General features: G+C 52.1%; 1 protein-coding gene across 2 annotated transcripts in view; it reads right to left on the bottom strand.

Annotated features, from left to right (window-relative positions):
* Positions 1–819: 819 nt before the first annotated feature.
* PIP4K2B (phosphatidylinositol-5-phosphate 4-kinase type 2 beta) overlaps positions 820–16555 on the bottom strand; it is a 28046-nt gene continuing 12310 nt past the window's right edge. Inside the window, exons 3-10 of one of the 2 annotated variants that reach the window (XM_081109728.1) lie at positions 15891–15987; positions 13445–13597; positions 12023–12169; positions 10697–10735; positions 10052–10165; positions 6137–6395; positions 5409–5512; positions 820–4805 (exon numbers count right to left, since the gene is read on the bottom strand). In XM_081109728.1, coding sequence (XP_080965854.1) covers positions 4725–4805; positions 5409–5512; positions 6137–6395; positions 10052–10165; positions 10697–10735; positions 12023–12169; positions 13445–13597; positions 15891–15987 — 994 coding nt within the window. In that variant the 3' untranslated portion in view covers positions 820–4724. Of the gene's footprint in view, positions 4806–5408; positions 5513–6136; positions 6396–9507; positions 9782–10051; positions 10166–10696; positions 10736–12022; positions 12170–13444; positions 13598–15890; positions 15988–16555 lie in introns of those variants that run through there. The other variant, XM_081109729.1, reaches the window with a different exon arrangement.

The following is a 16555-nucleotide window of genomic DNA, read 5'->3' on the forward strand; positions in this document are numbered from 1 at the left end:
TGACTTCAAAGACTAGACTCCTTTTCACTCAACTAGAAACCCCTTAAATCTTCTTTCATTGTTTCAGGTAGAAATTTGGCCGAGTACCCACAAGTACTCTCCTGTAGATCCGTGTTTCCTAACCTTGGCTGCACATTAGTCACCTGGGGAGCTTCTAAAACAGATACTTTGACCCCATCCCTCAAGATTCTTAATTGGTCTTTTAAAGGGGCCTGAGCACCTGTCTTTTCTGAGTTCCCCAAATGAAAGAGTCTAGACCAGCCGTGGCCAAACTACGGCCCGCGGGCCGGATTCGGCCCATTTGAAATGAATAAAACTAAAAAAAAAAAAAAAAAAAAGACCGTACCCTTTTATGTAATGATGTTTACTTTGAATTTATATTAGTTCACACAAACACTCCATCCATGCTTCTGTTCCGGCCCTCCAGTCCAGTTTAAGAACCCATTGTGGCCCTCGAGTCAAAAAGTTTGCCCACCCCTGGTCTAGACTGAACCTCGATACAACGTGGAGGGAACCTGTTCAAAGCCAGCCTTACAGCTGGTGTGTCAGGTGTGTGTGGTTCTGCACAGCCGGAGAAGGGAGGGCGGGGTCTGTCCATTTCCCAGTGTGCGCGGGAACGACAGCTGACAGACCAGCTCCCGTGCTTGCTCTTCATACCCACGTCTGCAAGTGGGTGACCAGAATCGAGTCTTTCTCCAAACCAAGCCATACACTAATTTAGCCCAAGCAGCCTCTGACACTGGGACCACAACCTTTTAATTTTGGGAAAAAAAAGGAATGAAAGGCTCATTTCCGAAGGACTCACACGTAACAGATGTGTACACAAAGCTTTTTAAGTTTTATTTTCCTCGGGCTGAAGATTCATCGTAACACGCATGCATTTTAAAACAGTAACAGGGTCTCGAACTGTTCCGAGCAGACATTAGACAAGCACAGGGGGCTGAAAATTCCTATTTAAAAAATGGAAATTGCAGTGGGGAATGGAGGTCACACACATATGGTGGGGTGATAGTTTGTCCTGCTCCCCCCGAAATTGAATCTATACTTAATTCACATTTTTTGTTACAATGACCTGACCTGGTGCTTGGGTGTGCTGAGCAGCACCAGACCTTCCCCTGAAGGTGGTTGGTTCCTATTTCCTCTGAGCAGGAGGAAGGGGCTCCTCCGGAAGATTCCTCTCCAGCCTCCGAGGATCTCAGCACAACCCGCTGGGAAAGCCAGCCTCTTCCCTTTGGAGGCACCCTCGTGAGTGGCGCATCTCAGGGAGGGGAGGGCCATGTCCCTGCCCGCTCCAGACCGTGCAGATGGCTGGTACCTTGAGGGGCAGTTACTTGAATGTTTTCCCTTTGATTCCTGTGCTTAGAGTGGACTCCCCCTCCACACATTTCTGACAGAAAGAGGTGAGGTCCCTTGACTTGGAGGGACCTGTGCTGAGGGAGGCCAGAGCTCTAAGGGTTGTTTCAACACTCCCAGCCCCTAGCCTTTTAGTAGCTCGAATGCTGGGGAGTGCTGAAGTCTTTCTCCCAACTCGAACTGGTAAAAAGACAACTGGGGGGTGGAACTGGCTACTGAGAAAAGTCCTGGGCTTTGGTTCGCCTCCCCAGGGCAGATCCTGGCAGCCTGCGAAGGGAAAGCACTAGAGCAGGAGTCTGCAGGCCCCAGGCCTGAGTACTACCAGGGGCCTGCTTGAGGCCGAACGCACAGGCAAGAGGAACAAGGGAAGTAGGAAGAGCTGCCTGTGATGGGAACGTAGGGAGTGCCTCTGAGAATAGCCACAGGGGCGACTGTGGCACCTGCCACAGACCAGTAGCTCCTGAGCAAGATGAGGAACGTTGGAGCACTGCTTCAGCTGTGCTCCTGGACCTGCGGGCTTCCCAGCCCCCCCGTTACTCCCACTGCGGGCCTGGGGAGGAGCGCCCACCGGGAGGGTAAGACTCAGTGGTTCAGGAACAGGAACAAGGGCCAGAGGCCTTCATCTAATCGTCTCAGTGGAGCTTTAGACAACCCCTCGCTTTGGCTGGGAACCTGGAGACTAGTCTCCTAGCTGTAGACGCTCAGAACAGGTGCAGGATGGGAGAGACTGGGCTACAAGTCCTGCCCTCCAGGCCTCACCCAGTCAGTCATGTCTTATTCTTACATCTTTGCTCTTGGGAGACCCAAAACTACTCTAGGATGCCTGCCATAAGGCAGGTGAGTTTCATAGCTCCAAAGAGCGAGGTTGAGGGTAGTTACATCCCCCTCAGATGCCTTCTGCTCAGAAGGGGAATGGTGGGATTTGGGGAAGAAAAGTGGGGACAGACAAAAGCGTGGGGATCAGTTCACTTTCTCTACATTCAGACTGCAAACCAAATATAATATCTTCATCATTATAAAAAGAAGAGAAAGAAAACTTGCATAAACCAAGATAAATAGCTTTTAAACATTTGAATGCCGAAAGAATTAGAGGGCCAAACCCAAGGTTTTGAAAATAGCACAGAATGACCTTTTAAAAAAAATCTACAATTCACCAAACCACACCTTAATGTTCCGACCCAATCAACAACACTGTCAGAAACACAAAAGAGCATTTGCAATAGGATGCTACCTCTCAAAATGTAAACAATATACAAAAAATAAACCGCACAAAATCACAAAAACTCCATGTTAAACAAGTCATACTTGGTAGCTCATCTTTCACTGATAGGATTATTACATGATTCATACACATCATGGCAACATGATCAGACCAGATGCAGGGAGCCAGTGGGAGCCCGAGGCTACGGAGGCTGCTGGGAGACAGCCTGCCAACCTTTGGAGATGCTGGGCCTATGAGCAGATCCAAATTTCTATTCTTGATTAGAAGGTGGGGAAGTCAAGTCCAAACATTATTCCTATAATCCCTTCCTAAGTCAGTTTTGTTTTCTCCACGTGCCATTTGGTTTCCAGTCCTTCCTCGAGTCCCTTCATGGTCTCAGGGCTGATGTTCAGAGCTGCCTATGGCCCCGTCCTGGGCCAGGGCAGTTGTCTGAGCATCTGCTGCTTCCAGAAGGGTCCCCGGCCCCAGAGGAGTCCAGAGTGCTGTCTCCATTCCCTCCTGACCCAAATGCTGCAGGCAGGGCAGAGACAGGGATGGTTCCTGTCCCAGAGGCTGAGCTTGGCCAAGTTTGGAAGGAACCATAGGAAACCAATCCATTCATTCAAAATGCTTCCACAAACTTCCTTCGAATCCGTGGGGTTACCTACATGTTTAACATCTCTCATCCTAAATCCTGTTCCTGACGAGGGGTTGAGAAGGTGTGGGAATGTACCTCCTCCAGCACAGGGCTGCTTTCTGCCCTGGCCAGACCAGACGTCTCTGGTGTCACCACCGGCTCTGATGTCACCACCGAATGACACAGCTCAATTCTGAGGCCTGGATAGCAAGGCTCAGAGGGTGGGTGGAGATCCTGAAGGAAGCCACAGGATGCCACTCCTCAGGACGCCTGTAGGTGGCAGATCTGTTAAAATCTAGATGGGGCAAGGAGGATGGATCCAAATCCAACCCCACCTCCAGCCTCCGCATTGGATTCCGCGGTCACATCCTCAAGCGATCCAGAAACGACCTCAGGCTTGGGCGCCACATCCAAGGTGGGAGGCATCACTCCCCGCTGGCTGTACCATCCAGGGACAAACACAGGCACGGGGAGTCAGGTTACCTGCATGGCAGCCCTGGGACCCAAGGAGGAATCTCAGCCAGAAGCACCCCAGGCACCTGGAGATGTGCCCCCAGCTGAAAGCTCACCTACAAGTGAGGGTGCCTGGGAAAGGTCAAAAGGAAGGAAGTGGATGGAGGGCACAGGCCCTCATTTGATAACTCATCAGCTTCTGGGGTTTCTCCAAGGGGAAGAAACCATTTAAGCGCAAAGGTCCTTTCTTGTTCCTCTTGACCAAGTGGGAGGCAGGCTTTATCGAGAAGACATCTGAACTCCAGGGGCCCAGAGAGCCCAGCGGCTGAGCGACGAGCCCGAGTTCTCTGAGAACCAGCAGTCAGAGCCCAGCAGCAACCCCCGCCCTCGCCAACCCAGGAGGACAAACTCACTCCCCTCCGAGGTCTTTGATTCTGATCCAAAATGACCGGTGTTGGTCTGGAGTGTTCCTTCAGGAGGACAGCGTTTAGGTGGAGGCATCACTTGGATCCGAGGAGGAAAGGTGAAGGAGGCTGTGCACAATACTTCATAAAATTAAAAGTTAATCCAAGAGGGATGAGGCGTCTGACCTCTCCTCTGGTGTCAGAGCACTTGGCTCTGAGAGGACCCTTGGCGGGGTCTACAGGGTGCCTCTGTCATTGAAGGGACTAGGGCAGGGATGGGAGGGTGGATAGGGTGATGACATACATCATTATAAATAGCAAACCTAGGGCAATGACATTTCAGAAAAACCCAAATAAACCCACAGTCACCTCTAGCCCCAAGGCATTTTAAAAGGCTACAAGGTAACAAAAAGGAAACCCCTTTTTTAACCTGGGTCAAATGGGGTGGGGGCGTCAAAGGTAAGAAGGAGGTGAGGTTACATCCTGTGAGCATGAGCACACAGCACATCCCCCTCCTGAGAACCTTGCAGTGTCACAGGCTGCAGTCTCACTGCTGAAGCCCTCCCGGCCCCCCACTCTGCTCCCACCCCTCCATCTAGCCCAAATACACCCTCTCCCCCTTCCGATCCCCAACCCCACATCTCATTCTCTGGCTGTGGCTGACGGCAGAAGGTCACTACGTCAGGATGTTGGACATGAACTCGTTGAAGCGCTTGGAGTACTGCTCAGGGTTCACAGTCGAGATCTCGGCCCCCGCCTGTAATACAGAGACTGATTCAGGTCCAGCTCCTTGGCCCTCATCAGCAGGCTGCACCTGGGACAGGCCTGGGTGTTCAGGAGCCTCTGGATCAGCACTAGAGCTAAATACAACCCCTTGGACTGGAGAGGTGGCAGCTATGTCTCAGAATTGCCCTGGCCCTTTGATTCCCAACCCCAGGGACGCACCCACTAAAGTCTGGGCAAGTGGTGGGGAGGTAGCAGAGAGACTCCTGATCTCTGTGGGAGCCGTTGTTTGGAGAAGAGTAGCTTGAAGTCTATGGGGAAATGGGCCTCTGGGGCGAAGTGTGGACATGTAAACAAAGCTATTACCGGCAGTCAGCAAGGTGCACCACATGCCCAGGGCCCTCGGAAGAGGCACCAGTGGGCTCAGAGTCCCGAGGGCAGAGAACAAAGGGAAAAACAAGTTGGCCTATTACCCAGGGGTGGATGTAGACGGCAGAGAGTGCACACCAGGCAACCAGGCAGGCTGCTCTTCCTGTTCCCTGGCCCGGGAGGGGGGCGGGGGAGTGTCTCCTTAAAGCAGGAGGCCTGAGAGTCAGAGGGCCCACCCACGGGGCCTGGCTGGAGACAGAGCACTCACCCCGTGTTTCACTGTTTTGGCTGCATGTGCAGCTTTCTTCTTAGCGTCGTACGGGGTGAGGATATCAATGATGGCCATGAAATACACCTCCTTCCTGGGGGAACCTGGAGGGGAAACAAGGAGGAAGGGAGGGTCCATACACCTTCAGGCGGGAGATCCAGATCGATCCCGATCATTTTGGATCTGAGAAAAAAAATGGTTACTGGAATCCTCAGAAGCTTTCATCGCTTTTTAAAATTATTATTATTGATTCCAGAGAGAGTTCAGGAGAGAGACAAACATCAATGTGAGAGAGAAACACCGATGAGCTGCCTGACTGGGAATCGAACCCTCCACCTTCTGGTGTATGAGACCACCCTCCAGCCAACTGAGCCACACTGGCCAGGACCTCATAGCTCTTATCTTATTTGGTCTTCACAGCTCCCTGTGGGGTTGACATGAGAGTATTTATAAAGTTCTGTCCATCCCATGAGTCAGAGAACTATGCCTCAAATATCCAGGACAAGCAGAGAGGATAAGAAAGGCCTAATGGAGAAGAACCCCAGAGCCCAGAAGACAAAGTTACTGGTGATGACTCAGTGTGGAAGCCTGGAGGCAGAAAGAGGCCCAAGTCAGCAATTAATTAATGAGGTGGAAACCCAGAGACCCACAGGGACAGCTACACAATGGGCCCAGGTGGGAAGGATGAGAGCCAGCCGTGGGCAGGACAGACACAGGCTCCGACTTACTTTCATGGCTTTTCATGGCATAAACATCAACAGAGGGATCGAATTCCCCAGGACCGAAGAACCGAGGAAAGCTGAGGAGGTTGCCGGGGCTGTCCGGAGGTGTGCCGTAGGAGCAGAGCAGGTTGCCGCTCACCCCGTCATTCTCACACTCCTCGTCCTCTGCCCGCTCCTCCACCTCCATCTCCTCCTGCTCTGCCCGGTCCACATCGTGGATGCCCACCAGCAGACTGTAGTCCATGATCTTCAGCTGGGCCAGGAACTAGGGGAAGGAAGACAGAAGAAGTTACACAGGGCATCTCAGGGGCATCTGGAAAGGGGAGACAAGGTGTTCCTTTCAACTCAACTCTCCAATTTGAAAACACAATAGAGAATGAGACATCAGGTCTGTGCTGAGTGGGGAAGACAGCCATTCCACAAGGGCACGGAGCTGCAGGGCCACAGCGGCGGAGAGAAGGCCTCCCTGGGAAAGGGCTGAGGCTGAGCCTGGAGGATGAAGGAGAGTCAGGCAGGCAGAGGCTGTGGAAGGAAAGGTAGAACGGGCACTGCAGGAAGAGGGAACAAGGGAACATGTGTTCTGGGACCAAGAGGCCATGGCCAGTGTGCGGGAAGACATCACGGAATGCTGCACATCACGGCATCTGCACTGTGGAAGAGGCTACGGATGCAACATAGCAGTGTCTTTCAAATCATCAATCTCAATCCATCGAGTCCTAAATCCAATTTAGGGGGCTGAGACTAGGACTTTTAAAATTATTATTAAATATTATAAAGTAGAAAAAAAGGCTCTGGCCAGGTATCTTAGTTGGTTAGAGCAGGGGTCCTCAAACTACGGCCCGCGGGCCACATGCAAATACAAATATTGTATTTGTTCCCGTTTTGTTTTTTTACTTCAAAATAAGATATGTGCAGTGTGCACAGGAATTTGTTCATACTTTTTTTTTAAACTATAGTCCGGCCCTCCAACGGTCTGAGGGACAGTGAACTGGCTCCCTGTTTAAAAAGTTTGAGGACCCCTGGGTTAGAGGATCATCCTGACACGTCAAGGTTGTGGGCTTGCTCCTCAGGCAGAGTACAATACAAGAAACAACTAATGAATGCACGAATAAGTGGAACACAAATCAATGCTGCTCGCTCGCTCTCCCTCCCTTCTACCTCCATTCTGCTATCTATAAAATGGATTTAAAAAAAATTAAAATATAGTGAAAAATAGAGTACACAACATGAAGTAAAGGTAGATAGTATTTCATTGTGTGTATGTATGTGTGTATGTGTGTGTGCATGTGTGTGTGTGTGTGTTTGAGTTGCAAGGTAAAATGTACTTCCAACGGGGTAATAGGCAAAGTTTGAAAAAAATATGCAATTCAGCTTCTTTCTACTCAGGGTAAAAATGGGGAGAAAAATAAAAGGAAATACGACATAAGAATGACAGAGTCAAGCAACATTCTGAACTCTCCCCTCAAGGTCAGAAGGGCTGTGTGGTGCGGGGGGAGGATGCCGGAGCCCCCCCCTTGCGCTGTGGCTTCCCCTTGCCGATTCTCAGTCTCCCACCTACATAATGAGTGTTCTGAGCAGAACGGTGTCTCGGGACTCCTGATGTAGGACTCCAGTTCTTGGAGAAGAAAAAAGTGTGGGAATAATACAGGATGGAAATGGTCAGCCAGGATTCCAGTCTGGCTAATAGTGAGACCAGAGTCGCTGGTCCAAATCCTCCATGAACCAGCCAGCAGCCACCAGCAGCCACGTGCCAGGCACTCTCCCACGGTCACAAACTGAGCCCGGAGCACCTGGAAACTGTCGAACTGACCACTGTGACTGTGGAACGAGGAGGAGAACGGGAATAGGACCAGAGAGGCTCTGTACACAGGCCCAGACAACAGCTGAAAGCACAGAAGCCCTGACGACAGAGACCAGCAAACTCTCCTCGATGGAGAAAGGTGGGGCACCATTCCAGGCACCCGGACAAAGCCTTCCCCAGGCCAGGATCCCGGGAGAGAGAGTCCCTGAACCACACCCGCTCCCATCCACTTGAGAACATTTATCAAGCAACATGTAAGTGAAAACAAATGAATTCTGTAAACTGCCTTTAAAAATTCTTAGAAGCAGAGTAAGGAGAAAAGCAGAAAAGGGAGGAGAAAGACTGAACCAACTGAACATCAGAATAAAGGCACAAACAGAGCAGGGAACGATTAAGGAAAAGCTTCCCAGCAAAAGAAGTCTATTAAACTCACGTTCACAGCAGCATTAGTCACAATGAAGCAACCCAAGTGTGATGGGTAATATTATGTGCCAACCTGACTGGGCCACGAGGTGCCCAGACAATGATCAGATGTTATTCTGAGTCTGTCTGTGAGGAGCTTATGGATGAACTTACATTTGAGTGGGTAAAGTGAGTAAAGGAGATTGCCTTCCCTAAGGGGGGTGGGTCTGAACAGAACTAAATGGCGGATCCTCCAGCGAGTAAATGGGAACTTCCTCTGCCTGCCTCTCAGCTGGGACACCGTTTCTCCTCTCTTCAGACATGGACTGAAACATCCACTCCTCTGGGCCCGAGCCTGCCGGCCTCCAGGCTAAAACAATACCCGCAGCTCTCCTGGGGCCCGACCTGCCAACTGTGGGTGTTGGGACTTGTCGGGCTCTGTAATCATGTGAGCCAATTCCTTATAATAAACATCTTTCATCCATCAATCAATTTGTCTATCTACTTACACTCTACTGGTTCTGTTTCTCTGGAGAATCTTAATGTACCAAATGGCCACTGGTGGATAAATGGGTACAGAATGCACCAGTGCAGTCAGGACACACACAATGGAGATCCTCAGCCTTCAGAAGGCCATTCTGACACATGAATAAAGAGCAAGTACTGCATGCGTCCACATTTACATGAGCTTCTGGAGGAGTCCATTTCATAGAGCCAGGAAGAATGGTGACTGGGATTAGGGAGAAAGGGAAATGGGAAATAATGTTTAATGGGTACAGAGTTTTCGTTTGGGAAGAAAAAAAAGTTCTGGAGATGGATGGTGACGGCTGAACAACAATGTGAATGCACTTAATGGCACTGAAATGTACACTTAAAAATGGTTAAGCCCTGACCGGTTTGGCTCAGTGGATAGAACATCGGCCTGCGGACTGAAGGGCCCCAGGTTCGATTCTGGTCAAGGGGCATGTACCTTGGTTGTGGGCACATCCCTAGCAGGGAGTGTGCAGGAGGCAGCTGATCGATGTTTCTCTCTCATCAATGTTTCTAACTCTCTATCCCTCTCCCACTCCTTTCCTCTCTGTAAAAAATCAATAAAATATATATTTTTTAAAAGGTTAAGATGATAACTTTTATGTTATGCATATTTTACCATAATAAAAAAGTCAAACTAAACAACTTTTTAAAAGTTTATAGGGTTTGGTTTTAATGAGCAGGCTCCCAATTTATTTAAGTAGAAGGAGGCTGGGTTATCAGGTGGTCCAGATAGCGCAGACACTATTGAGCACATGTCCTCGGAGCTTCGCCACCAGTGCCGTCCTAATCAGGTTACTGGGTAAGTGGAGAGTCAGAGCCAGTAACAGGCGTGGCTGGTGGATCTCACGGGCTGGCTTCCTGTGGCTCTGATGGCTGGTTGCGTCCTCCACTATGGGAACCACCAGAAAGGAATTCTGAAGGAGTTTGAAGAAGGTGTTGGAGCAGATGAGGGAAAGCATTCCACACTAAGTCACCATGGTTCTACTGGCACAAATTGTGTCCCCAAATGGAATGTTCATTTGCACTGGCTTTAGGTGCAAGTAACTACCCACCTGCTCAAATCCCCACTCCACCTTCTGTCTACACTCTTGGAAAGCAGTGAATTCAATTTTTCTTAAACAGGCGCCTGCTCTGGGGACCAGAGGAGACCTGCTCAACCCGGGTGGGAACGAGTCGCTCAGTACCTCCACGTCCCGTTTCAGCTTCTCCAGGAAGTTCTTCTTACTCTCCTCGCCCACCCGCAGCTTCTGCCCTTCGTTGAGGAAGTCGTTGTCTTTAAATGTCGGCAAGTCCTTGGCCTGGGGGGACAGCCGCAGTGTTAGCTGAGCAGCCGATTCATTCACCCCAGGACCCCTGCTGGGGGCCATAGCACAGAAAGGGGAAGGGTCTACACCGCACAGACGGTCAACCTGCCAAGTCAACAGCTCAGCACAGGAGGCTGCAGTCCCAGGCTTCGGGCAGACAGGGATGGCAACTGCGTGGCATCTGCCCAACAACGAGGACCGACCAAAGCCTGCCTTCCTGCCGGGCCCGGCCTGCCGCAGGGGTCAGGCAGCCACCCACTGATTCAGGATGGACCATGACATGGACACCGCCAGCCCTCCAGGACGATGACGAGCCCAGCAAGGGCCGAGCTAAAAGGATGGAGACCCAGGCGAGGCTGAGCGGAGGCTGAGGCTGAGGCTAGGCAGGTGCTTAGAGCTCTGGCAGACTGCACGTCTGGGAAGTGGACTAGGGGCTGTGATGGAGGAAGGGACAGGATGGCCAATAGGTGTTTCGCATTCCAAGCCAACCCATTCTACGTTTGATCAGCACCGGCCCCAGCATACCTTCTCCTTGTCACTCGCTTCTCTGGCAACAGTAGAACCCTGAAAGGATAAGAGGCATCAGAAGTCCAGCTGAGGCAAATTCCGTTGAGCGAGAAAACATGCCCCAGTCTTTGGGGAGAGGCAGCAGGTGAACAGAAGTAGGCTGGTTAGAACCCTAGAGGGGCCAGGAGGCAGCAACTGGTTCACTTCCTCTGTCACAGACGGTTCACAGAGCTCTGACTACGCCCACGTCCTGCTCAGGAAACAGGACTGTGCCAGGAGTCTCAGTGCCTGCCCTTGAGGAACTTCCCTTCCAACAGGGGAGACAGGCATTAAGCAGTAGCTACACATGAATTAATCCATTAACCACAATGGTGCTGAGTGGTCCAGGAGAGGACACAGGATACTCCGAGAGCCTGAAGCACAGGGAGGGGCCTGCATTGGGGAGGGAAGGTGGCCAAGGCCTGCTTCGGGAAACAAGTGATGCCCGCTGAGCTCAGAAGGGTGTGTGGGAAGTAATGAGATGGGGGAAGGTGGAGGTAGACAAAGGGCAGGGAGGGAAATAATTCAGGCAGCCTGCGTGGCATCTCGGGGAGGAGGGAGCACAAACTCTGCAGGGATGGACCAGAAGCCAGTGCCGCTGCAGCAGGGGGACAATGGTGCAAGGCAAGTGGTGAAGTCAGGAAGTGAGGTGTCAGCACAGTGAGCACGGGTTCGCGGGCAAAGTGTGCTCCCTTCAGTGCCTAGGAAAGCACTTGTGCTGTCAGTCCACGGGGCCTGGGCAGATGCCAGCGTGTGTGCATCTAGAACAGCCTGTCCCATCCCACTGCCAGGAGTCACAGAGCATCAATCTATATATATAAAAGCCTAAGCAACCAGCCAACTGGCCAGTAGCTATGACATGCACTGACCACCAGGGGGCAGGAGCTCAATGCAGGAGCTGCAGTCACTTGGCAGCTGCAGTTCTTGGGTGATGCACCCAGAACCAGAGAGGAGGGAGCCCGATTCCGGGGTGCATCACCCGAGAACCACCCTCTCACAATCTGGGACTCCTCGGGGGATGTCGGAGGGCCGATTTTGGCCGGATCCCTGCCGACCAGGCCAAGGGACCCCACCTCTAGTTGTTACATAAATGTGGTACAGTGAGGGCTTAAGTAACCTCCTGTCACTGTCACCTGGACGTCACACAGCCTTTGGCCCACAAGAACTAGACATCATCAACTCCAGAGCTGCCTGTCCATGTCACATATGTTCTGGCTTTCCCATTACGTGGCAGTTGGAATTGCGGCCCTTCCGAGCCCCAGGGGGTAGAGCAGCCACAGAGCTGGGAAACGCAGACCCCTTTACCTTGAGGTCATACTTGCGGTGTACAGTGAGCCGATGGCTGAACACGTTCCTGGTGACCACCATGTAGGTTTCCACACCATCCACGGTCAGGCGGTACATGCCCAGGAACTGTGGCAAAAGGGTGTTGCCGTGGCACTCCACTATGAACTAGAAAGGAAGGCAGGAAGGCTAAGGAGCGTAGGAAGGTGCCAGGATGGACGGGGCTCTCCCCAGGCTAAAACGCTCCCTGTCTGGGACTCTAAACTGGGTTACGTGAAGTCACGGGGTTCCTCAGACTTACAACAGGCAGCAGCCACCCCCACCCTCAACTGGCATAACAGAGCGGGAGGCTGAGCAGGCAGTGCAGAGCCTGTGGTTTCGTATTGCTGGGGTTCCTCTGTAGGAAAATCACTAGTCTAGGCGGCATCTCCTCTGCGGCCTGAAACGGGGAAGCCACAGGGCAGAGAGGGGCTGCAGAGGCCGGCTGTGCCTGGCTGTCTGGGAAAACAGAATGCTCCCGACCACACGCTCTCACCCTGGCCCGGCCCCAGGGTTTCTGGCTGTAATTCCCCAGAGACTAGACGTCCCTGTCACCACTTCTCAGGTGCCCCAGAGAGCAGCCAGCTTTCCCCGAAGACGCAGGCAGGCCTGGGGCAGGCACTCGGATCATGCTGCCGCACTGCCGCTCAGCATGGGACAGAGTCAGGAATATGCCTTCTCTCACAGACCCGCTCCAGATGGGTGGGAAGAAAAGCAACCCTGCTGGGCCGACAGGACCGCTTTCAGAAGAAATGAGTGTGAAAACTTCCCAACTCTGGCAAGAAGCAGCAGAGCCAAAACCGGTTTGGCTCAGTGGATAGAGCGTCGACCTGTGGACTAAAGGGTCCCAGGTTCGATTCCGGTCAAGGGCATGTACCTGGGTTGCGGGCACATCCCCAGTAGGAGGTGTGCAGGAGGCAGCTGATCGATGTTTCTCTCTCATTGATGTTTCTAACTCTCTATCTCTCTCCCTTCCTCTCTGTAGAAAATCAATGAAATATATTAAAAAAAAAACACCAAAAAAAAGCAGCAGCAGAGATCGACCCAAGGACTTGAATGCATGCATATAATTATAACCAATGGACACAGACACCAGGGGGGTGAGGGCATGAGCGGGGGGTGGGGGTGGGGCAAAAGGGGGATGAGGACACATACGTAATACCTTAATCAATAAAGAAAACAAACAAACAAAAAAAGAAGCAGCTGTTCAGCTGGGACAGAGTCAGGAATATGCCTTCGTCCTTCCCTTTAAATTTCTCCTCACAGACACGGGTCCAGGAGGGCCACGTGCCTGGCTGTCAGGAAGCATCTCCATCACCAGAGGACCCGTCTCTCCAAGAAGCTCCCCAGGGCTCGCTCCCTCTCCCAACCCACCCTGCGGTCCAGGCTCGGGACTCACCATACCTGGTGGTACTTCTTTAAGATGTTGTGCATCTCCGCCACATCCTCACTGGACACGGTCTTGATGACGAAGCGCCGGTCGTAGGTGGTGAGGAAGCGCGTGCCGCACCGGCCCTGGCTGTCGCTGTTGATGGGGGCGCTGCGCGTCACTGAGTTCTGAGGGACCGAGACAAAAGCGAGCCGGTCTTGGGAGGGGAGCAGGACTCTGACTCCGAGTCTCCTGTTATGGGCCGTTGCTCTGGCCAATGACACGGAGACAGATGGGACCTTACCGCCCTTTTACTCATGGGAAGGTCATATCTCACCCAAAAGTCTTCCTCAAGAGTGACGAGAGCTGGTCCCCATCTTTGACTGGGATGGGAAGAGGATTTACTGTGAAATACTTCCTTTCTTTCTGATCCCAGACAGCTACCCCCGACGGTAGGGACCTGGGTTCTAATCCTGCCACTCGCATGTGATGTGACCCACGTAACTTCCCTACGCCTGCGTTTCCTCACCTGGAACACCAGAAGGCAGAGCGAAGTGATTTTCCCAGTCTCTTAGCTAAGATGACAAAAACAAAGCTCAGGAAATGATGGAGAGGCCTCGCATCAATAAACGATAGGCAGTGGTCTCTCTTCCCTCTGTGTGCCCTGCAGCTCAGAAACCCTTCCCTACGCAGGACGCTGGTCCCACCTCTGCCCAACACCTCTCCCTTCGCCTCACACTCCTGCTTATCTGCGCAGGGCAGGGCGTTTCTGGTCTGTACCTGCTCCTCCTCGAGGCCCCATCCCATTAGGCTCAGAGAGCTGTGGGAGCCTCAAGAGGAGTCGGGGAAGGTGAGGCAACCCAAGGGGATGTGCTCACCAAGCAGACACTGGGAAAGACCTTTGGGAGGCAAGGCAGGGAGGGAAATGCCAGGAAAACACAGAGATCTGCTCACAGACACGCCTCCTCTCTCAGCCCTTTTCTCGTCTCTTACCTGGGACCCGACTCTTTACCTTCACCTCAAGCCTCCTCATGAGAAGGGAGCACCACTAAAGTCTGAAGTGGTGAGCGGCTCTCTAAACTAGAGGAGCAGACCCCAAAACAGGGTGTCCCCAGCCCTACGTGACTGAGGGCCTCGCTCTCCCAGCCTGGTCCTCCACCAGGAAGATGGAGAGGCCTCAAGCCCGGTGGGAAGACGAGCTGTATCCCTGCCTCTTTCTCAGGCAGCATTTCTGACTCTAAATCACTGGCAGTCCCAGAGGACAGAGTCCCTCGTTGAACACCATCCTCCCTGCCTATTTCACTTGTGAGCACAACCATTTGCCCACGAGGCTATTAGAGAAAAAATGCAGACACGGAGAGGATGTGGTTAGATGGCCAAGGGGAGGGGAAGGAGCCGCAGTGGGAGGAAGAGGTCCGAGCAGGTTACCTGGGTTGCAACGATGGCAAGAAGTTTTCAGAAAGTCTCAGGCTCCAATCGGTCATGATTTCCTTTCAGATTTGCTCCTAACCGAGGGGGCTGGAGGGACCTCCCAGTACCTCTTAGACCTTCCTGCTCGCCCAAGCCCCTGGCATCTCCTCCTCTCACATGCTTTCACCCTCCCCTTCAGGACACATCTTTGCAGGAGGCTTGCAGCGTGGAGGAGAGCGGGGAGGGAGACTCACGCATCTGCTTGTCCTGAACTACGCTGGGGAAGGCGGACTGGGCGTGGGGTGGAGGACTTACATGTTTTAAAAGACTGGGGCATCGGTTTTAGATTTCCCCAGGCTGTACACTCCTTTGCCCCAGACAATGGAAAGTCAGCTGGATGTCTTACTGCTACAAAAGTGAAGGGAAGATTCTCCACCAAAGGCTGTCTACCGAGGGAGGAAGGTGCAGGGAAGGTGGTAGGTGGGGAAGTGACAGAAACCACAGACTGTCAGTTACACTCAGATGTCCCTGGTATTGGGATTCATTCCTCCCAATAGGACCAAGTCCTCCGTGACATGACCACCCCCTGAAGAGGGCAGTTTCCTGCCATGCCTTACCCCCTCCCAACATCGGGACAGGGGACAAGTTTAGGAGGTGGCACTCCGATCTGGCAAGAGATTACACTACCCTTAAAGTCTCCCTTTTCTAATCTGTCTTATGTGCTTTAAGAGGCCTCCTTAAATTCTGGCAACAATTCTCTCTCTGTAAGTCCAATTATGAAGGAGAAGGCTGCTTCAGTCTCCACTGGGAATGTCAGGCTAACATGAAGCAGCTCTGCAATCCCTCTCCTCCAAAAAGAGGGTCCTGAGCCTGTGAGACATCAAAGGAAGCACGTCTAAGGCCCTCCCCCTCCAAGAGCCACCAGCACGGAAAGAAGACAGCCTGGGCTGGGGCGAAGCATGGCTGGGAGGCACAGCCCAGGAACAGTAGACACTTTTGCTCGACTTGTCCTGTGGCTTCCTGGCCCCACTCCACTCGCTAATCCTTCCGATCTTGCAAAGACACCTGTACCTGGTAATCCTGATCGTCAATCCCAAATCTTTCCCGAAGATTTCGAAACACCATGGGGCAGTACTCCTTAAACTTGAAGCGGCTGGGGAGGTTCTCCCTGGGGAAAGCAGAGGCAGGTCTTTGTGAACATCTTGCTTATCTTCATTCTCACATCAGAACTCTCAGCGTGTGGTCCGTGGATCACCGGGACCTGAACAATCTGCAGTGCTTACCATGTAAGGTTCTAGCCTCCAGAAATTCAGGAGGTGAGCCTGGAAAGCTTCTTTTTATTTTATTTTTTAAAATATATTTTTATTAATTTCAGAGAGGAAGGGAGAGGGAGAGATAGAAACATCAATAATAAGAGAGAATCATTGATCAGCGGCCTCCTGCACACCCTCCCATTGGAAATTGAGCCTGCAACCCAGGCATGTGCCCTTGACTGGAATCAAACCTGGGACCCTTCAGTCTGCAGGCCGATGTTCTATCCACTGCGCCAAACCAGGTAGGGCATTTTTAAAAATGTAAACATTTAATCCTCAGCCAAGGATATGCCCTCACTAATTTTACAGATAAAGGGAAAGGGGGAGAGAGAGAGAGAGAAACATCGATGTGAGGGGAACCTTGATTGGTTACCTCCTGTTTGCACCCCAACTGGGAATCAAACCCACAACCTAGTTATGTGC

Source organism: Myotis nattereri, assembly GCF_964212035.1.
Source record: "Myotis nattereri genome assembly, chromosome: 16".
Lineage (NCBI taxonomy): Eukaryota > Metazoa > Chordata > Mammalia > Chiroptera > Vespertilionidae > Myotis > Myotis nattereri.